At 39.6% G+C, this 14,726-nt stretch overlaps 2 protein-coding genes across 2 annotated transcripts; one reads left to right on the top strand and one right to left on the bottom strand.

The window, feature by feature from the left end:
* Positions 1 to 2,662: 2,662 nt before the first annotated feature.
* NDUFB5 (NADH:ubiquinone oxidoreductase subunit B5) lies at positions 2,663 to 7,454 on the bottom strand. The gene is made up of 6 exons (XM_085301219.1): positions 7,249 to 7,454; positions 6,726 to 6,811; positions 5,799 to 5,865; positions 4,941 to 5,002; positions 3,770 to 3,876; positions 2,663 to 2,884 (listed from the first exon to the last, which is right to left on the bottom strand). Exons 1-6 carry the CDS (start codon positions 7,364 to 7,366, stop codon positions 2,764 to 2,766), a joined length of 561 nt encoding a protein of 186 aa, XP_085157345.1. The 5' UTR covers positions 7,367 to 7,454; the 3' UTR covers positions 2,663 to 2,763.
* Positions 7,455 to 7,531: 77 nt separating this feature from the next.
* On the top strand, positions 7,532 to 14,420 carry MRPL47 (mitochondrial ribosomal protein L47). The gene is made up of 7 exons (XM_085301218.1): positions 7,532 to 7,622; positions 8,334 to 8,479; positions 9,065 to 9,125; positions 9,865 to 9,961; positions 11,677 to 11,807; positions 13,196 to 13,291; positions 14,147 to 14,420. Exons 1-7 carry the CDS (start codon positions 7,540 to 7,542, stop codon positions 14,262 to 14,264), a joined length of 732 nt encoding a protein of 243 aa, XP_085157344.1. The 5' UTR covers positions 7,532 to 7,539; the 3' UTR covers positions 14,265 to 14,420.
* The last annotated feature ends 306 nt before the right edge of the window (positions 14,421 to 14,726 follow it).

The following is a 14,726-nucleotide window of genomic DNA, read 5'->3' as shown; positions in this document are numbered from 1 at the left end:
CCCCGGAACCGCCTTTTCTCCACACGCGCCGGCGGGTCTGTCGCGACCGGCGCTGCGGCAACGCGACGAGGCAGAGCTCCCGCCGCCGCGGGTCACGAGCTGTCCCGGCCGAAGCGGGAGAGCTGGCGAGCTGGGAGCCGCTGGGCTGCGGGGGAAGCGGCGCCCGGCAGGGTTAAACGGCGCCGCCTGAGAGAGGACGTTGGACGCCTGGGGCTGTGCCAGCGGCTGCGCCCCGACGTCCTGTGCCGACAGCGCCTTAAGCCTAAATGATGTCTTCYTTTTCTTTTCGACTTTCTTTCTTCTTTCTTTTGACTTTTTTGTGGTTCTCCTCGCTTTGAAAGAGCACCGATAGTGGTAGAGGAATAGCAAAAATTAACTAAAAGTAGAATAATAATTGAAATAATGTTTTTTTCCTCCAAATACTATCTAATAGACCATGGGGTATGCCTGACAGGATTAGCAGCAGCAGCAAATAATAATAATAAATAAGTCGTATAATTTAAATGAGTAACCTTCCAGCTGTAGTTGACATTATATCCAGGGGTTCATGGACTACTTCTAAGTAGGCGATTGAAAAAAATCAAAGTTCATATCACTTAACGGCAATCTACACGTGTGACCTTTGCTAGGACCACATTTTTACCTTACAAGAGTGGTTCTGAATTAACAATAGAGCTGAAAAATCACAGGTTTATATCCAGCAATGAACAGGCTGCAAGTGTAAGCTAACCAGCATAGTCTGTTCTCAATGAGTTTTCAAGCAGAATCAAAAGTGKTGGGAACTCTGAAATACCTACAGCAAAATACGAGCTCAATGGAATGGTTCTAGAGTTGCACAAGAACAGAATTTATAAAGAATCATAAAATAAGAAATACAAAAGCAATCACAGTCTTCCTAATGTTTGGCAGTGATAGGAAACAGCAAATGAGGCAATCTTTACTTCAAATATTCTATGTACTATTGCTCAATATAATGCTCAAAATTCATTAGTTTTTAGCAGTTTGAAACCACAAGATRACTAGGATTGCTAAAGAAGTTGGGCTTACTTCCTTTATAAAGGTGGAAATTTCAATGTAGACAGGTGATTTAGGTTCACAAATTCTAAGAGAGGTTATAGGTTTAAACTACAGGAATACTRTGGCCATTAGAATCAAAGAAAACATATCCCTCTAGTGGCAAAAGCCTGTCAAGATAAGTGAGTAACCTATTTATTCACTACTTTTTTTCCCCCCCAAAGTGGTACAGAATAATACCACTTTGAATATAGAATAGTGGTCTAGAACAGTTTTGAAAATGCATGGTTGGTATGTATAAGAATGTCCTCACATACACATACASAGTTTCAAATAATTAATGTTATCCCAGAAAATACTTATTTACTGATGTCATATATAGTATTAAATCATCAAGGAATTCCATTCTTACAGACATGACAGTAGGCAGCCTCCTCTTGAAGTGTTCTTAAATAACTGTTTCAGATTTCAGTATGTTCTTATTTGATCTTTAGTGAAGACCTAACTTCCGCTAACATCTGCAAACTGATTCTAACAAAATTGATTTTGAATACTATAATACTCTTCAGAGAAATGTGAATTAACAACTGCAATTAAGTAAAAAAAGCTTGTAATACTAACCAAATTCCAAAGCATTTTGTTTGCATCTGTAGTCTTACTACATTATAATTATSAATTTTCAGCATTCTGTTTATGCAACATCCTGGATCTTTATTTGCCTTGTTTCCATTATGTATTTCTTAATTCATTCCTGATTAGCAGCAGTTGGATAGCACACTTCTACTCAACTTTTTGAATAAACTCTTTTGTCTTGCTTTTTTGATTCCAACTAACCTTACTTAGAAAAGAAGCCTTTTTCATCTTTGAAGTCCCCTCTACGGTCTCTCTATATTAACTATCAGTTAATATATATAAGGTTTTGAAATTTTCATCTTTGGATTGTTATTTAAGACTTACATTTGTACATACTAAAGACTGCAATCACACAGCAGAAGATGGTATCTGTTTTATCTATCTTTTTAAAAAACAGTCTTTTAAAGACAGCCTGTAGAGAAGCAAGTGGGACTGGAAAAAATGGGAGAACAGATAGGCATAAATTATCTTAAAAGTAAGAGGAAAAGTTTAAAAGTGGTGATAAAATAACTAATGAAGGAAGAAGCAGCATGGCTGACAATATCAGAGAGTAAGGGTATTAACAGGTAAAGACAGACACTTTTGAGATAACACAGGGAAAACAACAGCTGACTTTGAACAAGATGCAAGTTTGGGACAGAGTGAAAGCCTGGTTTGAGTCTAGGTAACAAGAAAAATAGCACTTGTCCAAAGTAACAATATTCCAAAGACCTAAAGACTTTTTTCTTACTTAGTTCATTTTTCATAAATTATCTGTCACAAGGCATCCTAAAAGAAAAGGCATTCAGTTTCTTGTGCCTTTCATTTAGAAGTTTAAGTACAAGAAACGATGGATACTAACATCAAGTTGCTTCACACAGATTAGGTCAAAAAGCCCATTCTATGTTGACGTTCTGGAGAAAAAGAGTAACTGCTAGCAACTGACATAAGGCCTTTTCTCTGATCACTAAGTTTAACAGCTATACAGCTTAACTGTCACACAGCTTCTTTCAAGTAACTGGAATCAACAGAAAACGATTTTTCAAGTTTAATTCAGTGAACAGCAGGATGTATATGCATAATCCAGTCACAACTTGTTGGTRTGCATTTAAAACCTTGCATATGTCTTAGGACTGCTTAATTGTCAGGTGTGGCTTTCATAGAATTGTCAGTAAGATTTTTATCTGGTGTTTCATAATGATACCAAGGTCCATCTCCCCTTGCTCTCATCAGTCTGCGCGCCTCCATCTCCATCAGCCTTTGGAAAAAAAGAAAGAAAGAAAAGCAAGAGTCAATGAACACTTAAGCTGGGGTTATTTTGACAACATCAATGTTTAACAGTAACAGTGCATTGCTGACAAGAGCAATGAGTTGAATATCTACATTTACAAATACTAGCAAAACACAGATAATGCCAAAATATAACGAGTTCAACTAGGACACGAAATATTACATCCTTCTGTCCCTTTTATTTTTTCCAGCAAAGCACCTCACAAAACAGTAAAAATTATTATTTGCAAGAGCTCTGTCAGTTTCTTGCTTAGTGAGTGGGGCCGCAGTTTTAGATATAGCTTTCAGCCAAAAATAAATAGGTGAAGAAAAAACAGACTTGATCATGATGGTAGATGGACCTATTTTATCTTGGTCCCAATTGCAACGTTTCACGAAACTTGGATGCTCTTCTGTTACCACAGTTTACTCAAAATAAGTATAGAACGAACTCAGTGCAACAGTGTCACTGCCACCCAGAAAATTTTGAACAGCAGACAAGAACGTGACCAGCCTGATAAACTGTTTTATTCAGCTACTCAATTTAATTACAAGCAGCAGCAGAGGCAAAGAGCTGTCCATTTCCTGATATACATACACTGAGTCACAACTTTACAAACGGGAACTGTTTTGAAGAGGTACCGCTCTTTTAAAAGACTGCCCTTGGCTTGTTCCTGTTCTGTGATCTTAATATTGAGGAACAGACACCATAGATACTATAATTTTCACTTCAACACCAGACAGTGCAACAAGCACTCAGGGTCAAGGGATGCATGAGCAAGCAGGTACATTATGTCAGCATCCACCTCTGCATTTTAAGCAAAATACGATAACAAACTATAGTATGTCTTTCAATCTCAACTATATACCATACCTCAGTTCAGTTTTCTTTGCTTCAACATCAAGCAGAGCCATGGCTTTCTCATAATTTTTTTCAGGGGGGTCAAGAAGGTAACGAGCTATCCAACGACTTATAGGGTGCTAGCAAATACAGAAGTATAGATTATTTGCATAATTCCCAAGTAAAAGGTCATTATACATAAATCATATTGCATGTTCCCAACCCTGCAAATGGGATCAGCTCTGAGAACTGCTAATCAAATCATAATAGTAAATTTAAAAACATAYTCAACTTTTTATAAAATCAGAGTCCTAAAAATTCACATTTCATTTGCTTATTTTCATGCCAAGAACACCTGCAGGAGACTRTTCTGTAGCAAAATTAAACACAAGTTAATGGAAGAGATGTAACGTATTTTGGTTTTACTGAAATTAAGTTCCTTAAACTGCTGCTGGAATCACAGAAGCGGACTCCAAGCCTGTTGCTGAAATCAGTAACGTTTTGAAGTATTGCTTCCACACAGAAGCCATTGCACTGGGAACAAAAAATTACATGAGTTACAACAGTCATAATACTGCTGAATTCAATTACTTCCAAGCAAAACCAAAGAGTTTGCACCAAGAAGCCAGGAACTCATTTTAAGAAAATAAAACAAAGTAAAAAAACTATGACCTCAAGTCTTCTGACTATAAAAATCTCAAATTTTACACTAAAAAGCATGAGAGATATTAGACTTTGAAACAACRCTAGCAAATAACACTGAAGTAAGCGATGTCAATTTAAACTCCAGTATCTTAAGAGCTGTAGCTCAAGAGTAAAAAACGAAACAGACAAAAACTGGATGCCAAGAGTAAAGAGAAATTCTGTTTGTGACTCATGCAGACTGCTCTTACTATTTAGAAATATTACAAAAGGATTCTTGGCATACAGCTTCAGCAGTTTACTTGCACATAACTGCAGATCATTTGCATCTACTTCTGTCAATATAATAGATTTCCTACTGCAATATGCATGTTTCATAAAGATAAAACAGCAAGTTTGCTAAAGTTATAATTGGACAGTTCAAGTGATATYATCCTACTCTGATACTCCGTTGCAAAGATATCGCCATCCCCATTACCATACTCCACGTCTTTTCTTCCCCAAACTAATGGTAAGAGGAAGGCTATCCCTAGCACAACACCCTTTCACAAGTTACACTCACTTTGTAGTATTCCCAATACTCTGGAACATAACCTTCAGGAATCTCTGCAAGTTCAGCTTCACCTGACAGAGAAAGGAGGGGAGAAACATTTCATACAAGTAATCTTTGAAGTACCATAAGTTCTGTTTTCCACATAAAAAACCAACACTACTTCACATGGAGAATATTCTCTCCATTTGAGCTATTCAGARCAACTGGACCTCTTGTATTTTTTTCAGACACTTCACACTATAAGCATCTAGCTCAGATTTTAAACCATACAACCAAAGGGTGAAATATAGAAGAAATAACTAAGATCAAGTCCATAAAAATGCCCATTTAAAATATATGAGTTGGAGGAATGTTTTCCTGTATGACCTGGAAGTATGTTTTTCTATGATCTCTCAACTAAATCAATACAGTAGTAATTATTACTGTAATATATTTCAAACAAAGATTGCCAGGCAGAATTGGATTTTTTTGCTAGCTAACAGCACATAACTACAGTGTATGCAGCATTCTAAGTATGTAAAACCAGATAAGAAGACTCCTCATTGGAATACAACAGACCTGTTCACCAACATCACCAATGTTTGAAAAACTAGCACAAAAGCATTATGACTGTTCTCCATTTGAATTTGCCAGTTTTTAAAAATGCAGAAGAGTTTTACAAAAATCAACAGCTATATAAGAAAGAAAGAAACTGGGAATATCTTTTATGTATTTATACAACATTACCATAATTGTTAGGCCTATTTCATGATCTTCCAAAGAGCAAATCATAGAAGAGCTAGATTTTCTACCCAGCATGCACAGTTTCCATTTRCCCATTTAATAATTTTCACTGTGTACTTACATTAAGCATGACAGAGCACTCACCAATGAAGATGTTCACATAAGTTACGAACACTRCTGCGGGTATCCCAGTCAAAAATATATAGAATCTCTGCACAAAGGATAAAAAGAAAAAAAAACATAAAGATTGAAAAATTTAGCAGCCTGACAAAATTAAGATGAAGTTAGTCTAAAAATAATGTAAAATGGCCGGTAACACTAAGACTTGCAGGTGCGATAGGAACGTTGCATGTAAAGCTATACTGCATGTAAAGCTATATACAGAAACAGTAATGCTGTATCAGTCCACGAGTCCATTTAGTTCAGCGTTCAGTCTTCCAGAGAGGTCAGTCTCTGAAAAAGCAGATAGCAATGCTTTCCCTRAATGCTGTCCCAGCATCTTTTGATATCTGGTTTCAGCATTTCACTGTAACGCAATATAATGCAGCATGAATATAAACACCATCAGCTTTGGTAACTGAGGAAGACAGATAAAACAAGTCAGTTACTCTAAAATAGTGTCAGGTTGGCTGCTACCCTTTCTAATGGGCTTTTTCCAAACCCTACCTTTTCAGCAGTTAACTCAGATCAGGCTTCCTAGCTCTAGGTCTCCAGTGTTAGTGGCCTACGTAACTGAAGGCAAACTCTGCAGTACAGTAACCTAACGTGGTTTAAAAAGGAGAAAAAAAAAACCCTAGAAGGCATTTGCAAATTATGCAAATRTGAACACTAATACAACATTAACTGATGTACCAAACAATCTTTACCGTTAGCTAATCTTGTATCTTTTTGCTTCAYTTGTCCTGATTTTAGAGCATATGACAATAAATCGTTTAGGGGGAGRACTGAAAATTCTTCTTTATATGACTAGTGCCAACCACACTTTAGTTGCTAGCACATAAGATAATTATATTTTAGACATTCCTGGATAATTTGCAAGTGGTTTGTCACACTAATGCGCTTTAAACTTACCAGTAAATTCAGAAATCGAGAGTCATAAAAACTTGTTGCCTTGATAATAAACATTCTTTTCCCATGGCTGCTATGTCGTATAGGAGCTGAAAAGTAAATCGAAATATTACAGTTTTCCCTCTCTCTTTAGCGATTGTATCCAGGAAAAGGTCAACGACACAGGCAGGAGGGAGAGCTGGAGGGGCGGGAGGGAAGCACTCAGCAGTGCTGGGGTAATTATGAACTGTTTTTCTCGAGGATATCAATACTCCTAGGAGGAAATTAGCTCAGGCAATCGCCTAAGCGAGAGCGAGCGGGTTTTCTTCCGAGGCCTCGAGCCGCCGCATCCCTCGGGCCGGTCCCGCCGCCCGCCTCGCCCCGGCCCCGGCCCCGGCCCCGCTCTGCCTCGAGCGTCCGGCGCAGGGCCGCGGCGCCCCCCGGGCCCCCCCCCGCCCCCTCCCAGCGCCGCCGTCCCCTCCGCCCCGCCAAGGTCACCTCGCCGCCGGGACGCCCGCCTGCCCCCTCCCCGCCGCCGCGGCCCTACCGACGGTGCCGGGGAGGCGGGCGGCCGCGGCGCGCCAGGGGAGCCGGGGGCCGCCGCCCGCAGCCCGCCGGGCTCCCCAGGCCGCTGCCGCCCGCAACAGCAGGCTCATAGCCGCCATGGCTGAGACTGGCACAGCGGCAAGGCCGAGCGAAGCCCTTCCCCACAGCGAGAATGAAGCTAAGGGGTGGCCATCTTGGGGCCGGGCAGATCGCCCCGCCTTCTTCCGGCGCCCCGGCGGGGAGCCGCTGGGCATTGTGGGAGCGGGCGGCGGGTGTCATGGCGGCCGGTGTCATGGCGGCGGCCGCGGCCGCGGCCGCGCTGTGCGGACGTCTCGGGGGTGCGTTGCGGGTCTCGGCAGCYGGCCGCCTGCCCGGGTAGGCGCCGCGGGGAGCCCTGGGGCGCGGGGCCGCTCTCGGGGCAGAGGGGATGGGGCCCGCGGAGGCGCTCAGCCCCGCGCTGCGCTGGGCCGCAGCAGAGGCCGGGCGGGCGGCGAAGGGCCCTTGACAGCAGGCCCGGCCGGGCGGCCAGGAGCCCTCGGGAAGCGACCGCTGGCGGAGCGCGGAGCCGGGTTTTCCAGCTGATTTCGTTTCCAAAAGCGGTGTTGATTTTGAATTTTGCTGAGTAGTTCAGAGTGTAAGGTATCGCGTAAGCTTAATGTTAAAGAATTTCCCTGTTTGCATTGCTGCTTTACAGTCCTTGTGTTTTTGCTTGTAGCATTTGTTCTTTTTTTGTGTATTTATACCGCGGTTTTACTGTTTTTGATGTTTAGTTTGAGTCACYATAGGAGGGTGTTCCTGTGTTGTGTTGCTCAAAATTAGTCAAATATTTTTTAGGTTTTTTTCATTTTTTTTYCTGTGAATACATTTAGATAAACGAGATAAGGGAAGGGGTAAAAGAACAAACAAACACAGAGATGCCATATTTTCATGAATAACTGAATCCATGTCTTTTGCCATGAATTCTGCCTTTTTTTTAATCTAGGATGATATCTGCCTTTAGAGAAGGCAGAGAATAGAGAAATATTTTCATTTAGCTGAATATTATTTTTTCTATCATATATATCTTTTGCTTTATATGTTCTGTAGGTTAACATTGAACCTATTYCAGAAGAACCTAGCAAAAGTTGAGCCCCTCCACCGTTTTAAGCTTCTGCACACTACTTCTGCTCGGAAAGGCCTGGAGGAGTTTTTTGATGATCCTCAAAACTGGGGAGAAAAAACAGTAAAGTCCGGTGAGCTATATATAGCTTTTCTGATTGTGTCTTTGAACCACTTGTGCTCAGCTGAAATACGACTTTTTTGAGTTATAAGAGTATTCATAACTACGTGAAACTTCTTTTATGTACATGTTTACTTGTGTATATATTTATATGCTAACACACCTTAATGCTTTTTAACTTTGTCTTTTTTTGTGTGTGTATGTTTATACAAGCAAGTAACTATTATGCAGCAAAATATTTGGCTGTAAATCACCTGCCTTGCTCTTATGTGATACTAGCACACAAAAGAAATATTCTTAGTTTCTTTTTCAACTGTATTTGAACAATCTTGTCTTTTTGCTTCAAYGTATGGATTTGTCCCGTAGCTTTCCCATCTTTATCCTCTTACAAACTCAGATGAACAATAGGTTCATTGCAGTGAATGTACTTGTATATTCAAAGCAGATGTACATAGGGATAGTTTTTCAAGAGATAGTATTTTTAATTAGTTAACAATCCTATTTGTTGAATTAGCTGGGTCTGCAAAGGAAGTATACTTTTTTCAGAAAAAGCAGCTAAATTCAGTTAGACTGATACTTTTTTTGATAACTTTTACAGGAGATGCRTGGAATATAAAGCAGCTGAGAGGCAAGAGTAGTGAAGATTTGCACAAGCTTTGGTAAGTAAGCTTCAGTGAAGCAGCTACTCATCTTTTAAAGCATCTCTGCAGATTTAATAAAAATGTGACTGCATTAGTAAATTTAATCTGCTATATAGCACCATGTGCTTAAATCTGCTTTGGTCTTGGAGCAGCCCAAATTCTAATACTGGTCAGAATATGAAAGCTGTATTGCAGGTGGTAGCGTGTGCCCAGTACAAAGGGTTCAGGTCTGGTACAAAGAAGTCAAGTTTGATACTGTTGAATCCTGACCTTTGGCGTTCTTCAAAGTGCAGAAAAAAATTGTTTAGAAGGGACCTCTGGAGCTCATCTAGTCCAACCTCCTGTTTCAGACAGGCTAACCACCAAAAAGTAGATCAGCTTGCTCCAGATTCTGTCTATTCAAGTTTTGAAAATCTCTGAGGATGGAGATTGCACCACCTCTCTAGGCAGAGAGGTTGTTCTAGCGAGTTGGTTCTCCTATTGCAAGTTATGACTGCTGTGCCTTGTTCTCTTGCTGTGCACCTGTAAGAAGAGTCTGGCTCTGTTTTCTCTGTAACAGCCCTCCTCTCCCCTCCCCAGCTCTGTCAGACTCTCTCCAGTTTGTCAGGATCTTTTTGTCTCTCTCTATGAAACTAACAGGTATACGATATGGGATTATAGGCTGGATAACTGTGCCTTGTCRAGCAGGTTAGTGAGTGAATAATTGCCGATGAATGTAGAAATTATTTTTGAAGTACTGCTATGCTTTTTGATCTAGGTATGTCCTACTGAAGGAAAAAAACATGCTTTTAACTTTAGAACAAGAATCAAAGCGACAACACAGGCCAATGCCAAGTCCAGAACGATTAGAAAAGGTAACTTTTTCATATAAGCTAAAAATGTAACTCTACATAGAATAGCTGAGTGGAAGGTGAAACGTTTGCAAGCTTGTTAAAGACCATTTTTAAAGTTATCCTGTTCCGAGTATGAGCATGAAGTAGTRTTATGCTCAAGCAACACCATGGGAAAGGCATTTTTACTTGTTATATATGACTGAGTGAAATATTCTACTGCCTTCATTCCCTGAAACTGCCCTTGAGGATTTCTAGAAACACTTCTTGTTCAATTTGCAACCTTTTCAGTATTCTTATCTTTCACATTTTTTTCAGTTTCCAACTATTGCTGGCTTTTTGGCTCTGATATTTTTTTTTGTCTTCTCCAAACTTTTATTCTTTGGTTCTTTGCTGTCCCCTCTGTTGTCATCCTGCCTTTTGCATTATCATGATTCTGACACTGACTTATTAAATTCTTCCTTCTCTGTCTTTACAATTGAAAACTTAATTTACTTATCCGCTGTCATTTCTATGTCGATGTCTCACATCTGTAAATCTCCATTCTGAATACACTGTTAAATAATCTATTTGGACATACATTGTCAGATATCKTGTTATTTTTGCAAATTCATTTTGGTAAAACCTGAAATTTACACTTTTCTTCTGAATTTCTTTCTCTGGTTAATCGTGTGGTTCTATTTACCATAACATGCATCTGCATGATTTTTATGTCTTCCGAGTCATGTATGAATTTATTTGTCCTCTTATTTTTGTCTGTTTGTTACTGTACTTTTGGAAGATCTAAGATAAAACTCTCCTCTAGATCTCCCACTGTGTGTTGTTATTATTTATGATAATACTGTTTCTCAACTCTTCTGTGATTTCCATCCCGAGCAGTATTTTTTGTTTAGTACCACCTGCACCACTTGTGTTTAGCAGCTATGAATCATGGTAGTACTTGTATTAAGAGGGATTTAATAAAAATAAAAATAAAAGGTTCCAACACTTCATAAGTCAGATCTGTGTTTTGAGGTCAGAAGCAAAAAAGAACAGGCAGCCAGTAAGAAGATAAGCAACAGTTAAATACTATGATTGCACTGAGACAAAATACAGCAATCAGCTTATTAGAATGAGCTCTGCCAGCTTCCTAGAGGGCTTAATGTGTTGCCGTGTGTAATATGTGTTATAGTAATCTTATGAGACAGACTTGCCTAAAAACCTTCAACTTGGATGTCATAATTTGGTCAATGCAGCTTTCTAATCAACTAACAAACACGGAGACTGTAACCACACTGCAAAGTACAAACTAAAATAACACGTAGCCATCATGGACCATCTGACTGAAATACAGATAACGTATCTTCTCTTTGTTTCTCCTGCTCCTTTCCTCTCCTGCCTCAGAGCTTTCCATCCTTCAAGCATCAGCATTGTAGCTGGCTTTGAGTCTTAGCCGGTTAGTCTTTAATGACTATTCAGACTGACAGTTATTTCATCTGTGTTCTACTTGTAACCTAGACAGCTTATTGAAACTCCTATTCTGTAGTATTCTAGTATGTGGTGCTGTAGTATACTGCATGGGCCTTACTAAACTGTTTCACTTGGTCCACAAATGTGAAGTTACTCATGATGGAACTTGTAGTCTATTTTATCTATGTCTTTCTCCTAAATTTTGTCTAAAAGATCTTCACTTGAGATAGATTGTATTTTGTTGGCCCATCCTGAAACTAATAACTTTGAAAACAATTTCCTATTTTCAGGTGGAAAAATCTATGAAAAATATAGATTTGGTTGTCAGAGAAAGAGAAGATGCATTGAGGCTTTTACAAACTGGCCAGGAAAAACCAGTACCTGGAGAGTGGAGACAAGACTTCTTAGGACGCACCTACTGGTATGGAAAATAATTTTTGTTTTATATGGTTGAAGTTTACAAGAAAAAAGATCCTTCTGATCTAATCACGAAAGGATGCACGTAGAAGGAAGCATGCTTACTAGTCAGCTTTCAGGTGCTTTTTGATGTGTTACATTGCTGTAACTGTTTGTAAACACTTTTGTGACTAAATTCCTGTCTTAAAAATAACAAAGCTAGTTCCATGAAAATAATACAGTTTCTATATTGAATGTCTGTTACTGCAGTGATTCTATAATCTGAACCACAGAGTCCTGTTCAACTTGAACCGTCTTGGAGGTTCCTGGTTTAAGGCACTGTCTGTGTACTGAGGGACAACTGTTGTGACTGCATCTCCCACAGTACTGAATGAGATGATACATAAGGATACGTTGGAATTTCCCAATAGTCTTAACTTCTTGCCTTAAAACCMTTTAATGTCCAGATACTTTCAATATGTTGTTTCTGGTGATGACACTGAAGTCCCTGGCAGGAACTGCTGTTTCATTACTAACAGTGTTTTACCCTCACTGCATTGGCATGTGAAGCAGTCCTCGCACAATTTTGCCCTGCATTAAAAATGTAGATGACAAAAGGTCACGCAGTATTGTAATGATSAATTTTGAATGCTTTGTTTATCCATAAAGTACAAATTAATAGACTCCCAAATACACCAACCGCTAGATCTATATTGCTGCAGATAAGGCTTCTGCACATCTCCCTTCACTTGGAAACTGTGCCCACAAGGAAGGATTTGRCTATTTACTTGGAAGTTCAGCCCCTAGTTAAAGAAGAGGGTGGATGTGTGAGCACCACACAAAATGATCTCTAAAGCATATGCAGACACTCTGCAGTACACAGATAGTAGGTCTGGCAGTGTGGGTGCACTGGAGACTAGGTAAGTCTGTACAAGCCATCTGTGCAGCCSATATGCACAGGAAATCCCAGACAGAAATAATGGAGTCTTATATTTAGTGGGAAAGTCTTCCGTTGCTCAAGCAGTTTGTAACTTGACATAACACTTAAACAGGGGCATTGAAGTAGAAACAGAGGTYTCTTCACAGATCAGTCTGCTCACAACTTTTGAAAATTTCTTTTGAAGGATTAACTTCTAAAATAAAGAATTTTATCCATGATGCGCAATCTCTTCAAAGGTCTGTGGTTTTTRAAGTGTGGTTACTTTTTCCAGAAAGACACTGAACTACAGATGAGATGTATGGAGTCACAAATCAAGCCAACAGCGTAACACAGAAAATGCCCAAATACGAACTGCGTGACCTGCTGATCATACCACTTCATCTTCCAACAGTAACCAAGGAGAAGTCTGGTAGACTCAAAGAATGAATGTGTGACATACATGCTGTGTAATYAGTTTCACTTATCTTTAACAGGTACACTTACAAGGAGTGGCCAATACCATGGTACTTGAACAAAAAATACAAAAAAAGGAAATTCTATTACTTACCTCATGTAAATCACTTCATCAGGTAAAAAGACTTTTTTTGACATTGAAAATTTTCTGATCTGTTCCTCCCTCATCTTCCTTCCACTTTGCAAAGAAAAAATAACAACGGTTTTTACAGCTAGTAGACTGAAAACAAGGCTTTTTGATAATCACAACGCCCATTTCCTAGAAAACTTGCCAAAGGGTTCAAAAGTTAAACAAAAGGGACAGAGGTTAAAGATCTGGGAGACTTGCTTTTTTCTTTTTTCCTCCCTGTTCTCATCTCTGTTACGGGGTCTAGCTATCACGTTGGTACTATAAAAGTCATTTTACGTGGGAAGTACTTCAGATCTTCCCAAAGCTTGTAACTCCTATAGCATTCAAAATGAGAAGATTATTCTATTTTGCAGGCAAAACCCATTTCTGCTTACCAAAAGCAAATTAACTGTGAAATGAGCAGTCACTAGGAGCTTTTATTTGATCGGGGTAAAGAGTGGTTTCACTCCTACAACCTTCCCCAGTTCTCTCCCCATAAAATGATCTCTTACCTTGCCTCAGACTCCCCCAGCTCTCCCTTGATGATACCCTGTTTCCTCATTCAGCCTTCAGGACTTTACTCTCTGCTTCCYCTCTTTTTTTTTTCCCTGTTTCCTCATGTTCATCTAGTGTGACTGCAGCCATTTATCACTGACTCTTTAATCTGTGTCAAGCCTAGTTTGAAGTCCTCTTTCCAGACCCTTTCATGTGGAACATCTGATAGCATATCTGATAAGTAAATACTATCTTTAGTAAGCTCAGTTTGGCAAAAATTGAAGTAGATCACACTTTATGTGGATAAAGTAAACTAGCTTTTTTAAAAAAAGCTATCTAGAAGCTAACGACACTGTCTTCATTTCAGGCTCAGAATTGAAAAAAGCTTATGTAGAAGGGCAAGAAGGCAAAATCTAGAGAAGAAGCAGCAGAAGCTTTTAGAAGTGAAGTTCCCTCACCTTGCCGTGAAGTCTCAGAGCCAGTGAGCTCCTGGAAGAGCACAGCAGCTGCTTGTTTTACTGTGACTAGACTGAAATGRAGTTCTGAAACCAGTGAACAAGTTGACTGAACTTTCCTGAGACTGACTATCTTTTTATTATCTCACAAATCTGACCAAAATTAAATTGTCATCTGGAATTAAAGAGCAATTCTAATGGTTGTTYCTAAACTTGTTGGAAAACTGAAAAATTAAAAGTGAAAGTAAAGCATACATCATTAACAGTAAGAAGCAGCAACTGCCTGCCTGATGAAGCATAAAACATAGGGATTATTTACCCCATTTAAACAACTATGCATTAAAACAAGACAGAAAACAGGAGRCCTTCTAAAGGGCACATATGACTATTTCCAGCTCTTATCAGCTACATGCCTGAAGTTGTGCTTTCTAAGCACACGGGGATATGCTGTAGTAAATAACTTCTGTGTGCTACAAGGAACTCTTGCCCTAC

The sequence above is a fragment of the Rhea americana genome, unplaced genomic scaffold, assembly GCF_003343005.1.
Source record: "Rhea americana isolate MKP2758 unplaced genomic scaffold, rheAme1 scaffold_174, whole genome shotgun sequence".
NCBI classification, from domain to species: domain Eukaryota; kingdom Metazoa; phylum Chordata; class Aves; order Rheiformes; family Rheidae; genus Rhea; species Rhea americana.
This window is presented reverse-complemented; position numbering and strand designations above follow the sequence as displayed.